Source organism: Morone saxatilis, unplaced genomic scaffold (assembly GCF_004916995.1).
Source record: "Morone saxatilis isolate NCDOM2014 unplaced genomic scaffold, NCSU_SB_2.0 Contig5, whole genome shotgun sequence".
In the NCBI taxonomy this organism is placed as follows: domain Eukaryota; kingdom Metazoa; phylum Chordata; class Actinopteri; family Moronidae; genus Morone; species Morone saxatilis.
Window position 1 is genome coordinate 7,356,997 of NW_023340095.1, and position 4,392 is coordinate 7,361,388.

Here is a 4,392-nt window from a genome sequence, read left to right on the forward strand (position 1 = left end):
AGAGAGAGAGAGAGGGAGAGAGTCACAGACAGTTCTGAGACTGCAGCAGATTCTAACCAATCACATGAAGCAACTCTCCAGCCCACGTGGCTTATTCATAAAAAACATGAGGAAACCCTCATCAATTCAGCTCCATTCTCTCATACAGCATCAATGTATCCATGTTTTAACCTAGACTTCATAATCTGTCACATGTTAATGTAAAATCCAACTCAAGAAAGGCATATTTTAAAATTGTTCCTAAATTTTACATGTCTCTGTTAATCATTATTAAACATGTAGAGTGTGAGAGTAGTTTATCAGATTGATAGCTGCAGATTCCTCCTCCCATTTTGTTTTGTAAAATTTACTTTCTCACTGTTTCACTTCTGTGTTCCCATTTCAGTATGTGGCCCAGATTAGAATACCCAGGACACACAGAAAGGATACCAAAAATATCCTTTATATGTGTCAGCGTACTTCACTGTGTTCAGTGAACAATACAGGTATATTGACTGCAAAATATTCTACAATGTAATGTAGCTATTGTTACAGATATCTACCATTTCCTTATACGCCCATAAGGAAATAAAGCAAAATTGTCTTCTAAATTTGTATCTTTGTGTCAGTAAACTTTTCCATGAAAGAATACTCTATTTGATAAATTTTAGTTTCATGGCAACAAATGAAGTCTCATGAGCTTCAGTCTCATGGCAACCTATGGTATCACCCAGTAAGCATATTTGTCATGGACTTATTTCTATTGCATAACCATGTCCCGAGGGTTGCCTGCAAATCAAAGGATTAGTGGGTGGTGTGAGTAGATAAGAAGCTGTCCAAGTTAATTACTTCTTCAGCAAACTGAGTAGAAAACTTTGACCACAAGCACGTACCCTCACACATACGATTACACATGGTAGTGACCACACACATAAACATTAAGACAAAGCAATTCAAGAGAGATAAGAGATCCTACATACGTTTGGATTTATTTCATCATGATCACCATAAACAATAACTGCATCGACCTTTTAATAACATATAGAGAGAGTGAATGCAACTGTGGCGCAACACCACAGACAACACACACACATCTAAATATCACTTTCCATGGCTGATATATAGGAAAATGTAACTGTACAAAAGATCTAATTCACAAATGGTCATCCTAGAGCGAGACTTGGTGACATTAACAGCAAACTTAATGGCAAACACTCCAGTAACTGACAGGAAACACTGGTACATGACATGTTATACCACTGTGCAAAACATCAAGGGTTTGTTCTCAGCTGTGCAAAAATAGCAGCATTATATTTCACTTTCCAAGCAATGAGTTCACAACACCACGGCACAATGATCACTTAGAAGGAGCATAATGCTGAATAACAACTGACAGGTATGCCCAAATCACTTTTAGCTTATAGAAACTGCAATGGAGAGTGCAAATTATAATTTTCTGTCACTTCTTAATGACACCTTTACATTCAATATTTACATTATGAGGATCCTTCCTGAATTGACTACACTGAAAGTGAACTGAACCCAGCAAACTGAGGCCCACAGCACATTTACAGAGCAGGGCAAGAATACGATTTGACCATTAAGCTCTATTTGTTGTTTGTTGTGCTCGACCGACATCATATACAGTCGCCTCCAAAAAAAGGCAGAGAAAAATAAAAATAAAGAGCGTGGGATATGTACATGTAAACCGTATAGTTTCAGGCCAAGAATATTTCAGTTGGCACATATGAGATTTAAAAAAAATCTCTTGAAAAACTGTACATTCCTTTCAGTCTCTATGTCGGCATCTGCAATGTATTGGAAAGCAATACACAACAGAGGTCTTGGGTTGATAACCTTGCTATATGGCCAGCTATGGGCCCATTTAGTGCAGTTTATCATATACATTCCAGGGGGGGGAGATACTCCCTCCTCTTTACATTTATGCCGCTTTCCCTCATCTTCATCTTGAACCAACTGCCCACTTACAGATACACCACTACAGCATCACGTCGGTAGGCAAACAGAAGATATTAAAAAATTCAAAGTCAGGTGGTTTATATGAAGAAATTGGTGCTTTTTAATCACACAAAAGTAGATGAGAAAACAGTTATATCCCAGGTATGAAGATAGCCATACACAGCATGGTGCTTTTCTGCAGTACCCAATCAAGATTTGCAGACGGAAACTATAGCTTTTCAACTCTGTTACCCTTAGAGGAAAATCCACAGTTAAACCAAGTAACACGTCCTCTTAAAGATATCTGTTGCATGTCTTACAGCTTAACTATCAGCAGGTGAGGGAATTTTAAAAAAGCACAATTTAGCCCACTCTATACCTCCTCTTACAAGGCTTAGGCTTATGTGCTGAAGGTGTATTGGGCTGACTCTGGTCCTCTTAAGCCACGCTTGGCTCTGTTGTGGCAAAGTGACTCAAAAATAGCAGGGAGCGGAGAAGAAATGGCCGAACAGGTCAGCACCTCGGACAGCTCCGCCTCCCCACTCCTCCACAAAAACACGGATCTATTCTGGTCCTGCCTCACCTCACCTCACTGCGACATCCACCCACTTCCCCGGCAAGTAGGCTCACCGTGAACGAAACGGGGACTTGTGGGGATTGTGATTTGCACCACGAAGTCAAATCCCCGGGTCATTCAAGGGGCAAGACAAAAGAGGACAATACACCATTGGCATGCATGTATGAAATCTCCTACACTGTAGCCTAAACACCGGTTGTGTAACACCATTAGAGAGATATTCAGCCCAGACGTGAGGTGCCTTCAACGCTGGCCTTTACATTCAAAACCACCGTTTTATGTGATTTTGCATAAAACATTTAATCCTTTAAATTAAAAAAACAAAAAACACCAGTGTCTTGTTTGTTTCAGCGGTCCAGGTTCGCTTCGCTGCTGTCTCGTTGGTTTTTGAGGTCCTGGAAGACCTCGGTGAAAAAGTGCGGGTCTGCGTTCAGCTGCAGCATTTTGGCACTCATCCTGTCGATGATCCGGAGCGACGTATCCCAGAAAACGTCCTTGTTCGAGTCGATCATGAACGGCTTGAGTGGGTAGGAGATCTCGTTGCCCATGTAGGAGTAGGCGAGGTAAAGGCATGTCTGGAAGGTGCCCTGCAGCTCGGCCGGGCTGTCGACGCTGTCCGCTATCGTGTCTTCGCACAGCAGGTACACGAACACCACGTTGGCCGGCGTGATGAAGCCCTGGTCCTGCCAGCCCTGGATCAAAAGAGTCCGGTCAATGTTTCGGAACCAGAGGATCACCTCCCCGCTGTTTAACTCTTTCAGTTTAAAACACCTGCGGCACATGAAGTCCCCCAAACAGCGAAGCAGCTCCCCGGTTGAAGCCTGGATGACTATCCGCCTCGGTGACACCAGAGACAGGCTGCTGGGTTGCTTCTGGACCGTGGACAGCCTCCCGTTTTGGACGGCAGCATCGCCGTTTTGTTTGGGGACCGTGGGCACCGGCACCGGGATGGGCACTTTTGGTTTCTTCTCTTCGGTTTGGTGCGTCTTCCTGGCGTTTTCGATGTTGAGCTGAGCCACCTGGCTGGACGGGGCAGGCAGCGGATTCGGGGTCACTTTCTTGGCACTCTTCTTGGCTGAACTGGTCACCAGCTTCTTCCAGGAGAGAGAGACAAACATCGAGTGCCGCTTGAGGCTCTTGTCGTTTTTGCCTCCCGCGACCTCGGAGTCCATAATAGATCCCTTCTTCGTCGCCGGGGATATAGAGAGGACGGTTCCCATGACTGCGAGAGGAGAGAGCCGCGGTGGTGTGGATGCTGCTGCAACTTGAACGCAGTCTTCTGCAGGGGTGAGAGGCGGTGGAGAAACAGTCACGACAGCGATTGAAACTCCATCTACACGTTCAGTTGCTCCGTATGGTCGCTCCTGGGCGGTGTGGCGGGGACGAAGATGGAGCAGGTTGTCAGAGTGAACTTGTATTCCAACAGATGCTCTGTCAGCGCCTCAGCAGGGAGACGCTGCGACACAATCCTTTGGCTGTAGCCTGAGCGAAGATTAGTCGCCCTGCGTTAAGTCGTGGATATAACGAACCAGCGAGTGCAGCCTCTGACTGGCAGCCGAGCTCAGCCAATGAGAACGTCAATCAATGATCCAATCACTGAGTGTGTTGTTTTTAGTCCTAGGTTGCCATTGATAGCCCATATAGGCTTCAGGTAAGAGGCGTTCTATGGGTTACTGCTCTTCTTTTCCAGTAGTTCAGTTTGGAAAATCAGTGATATTTAAATCTGTATAAAAATAGGACCAACCCCTGACCAACATTACACCACCTTATCATCCATTCTTTTAGATGGATGGTTAATATGCATCTGTGTAGTGGATTACCAGGTCAGTTTTTAGTCTCTTTTAAGAATGATCTGTTATGTTCAAAAGTCAGAGTCG

The 4,392-nt window shown here is 44.4% G+C and overlaps 1 protein-coding gene across 1 annotated transcript; it reads right to left on the reverse strand.

Moving 5' to 3' along the window:
- Positions 1-959: 959 nt before the first annotated feature.
- Positions 960-4,001, reverse strand: cdk5r2b (cyclin-dependent kinase 5, regulatory subunit 2b (p39)). Its single transcript, XM_035676117.1, has one exon. The coding sequence runs from the start codon at positions 3,733-3,735 to the stop codon at positions 2,863-2,865; it is 873 nt and encodes a 290-aa protein (XP_035532010.1). The 5' UTR covers positions 3,736-4,001; the 3' UTR covers positions 960-2,862.
- Positions 4,002-4,392: the final 391 nt, after the last annotated feature.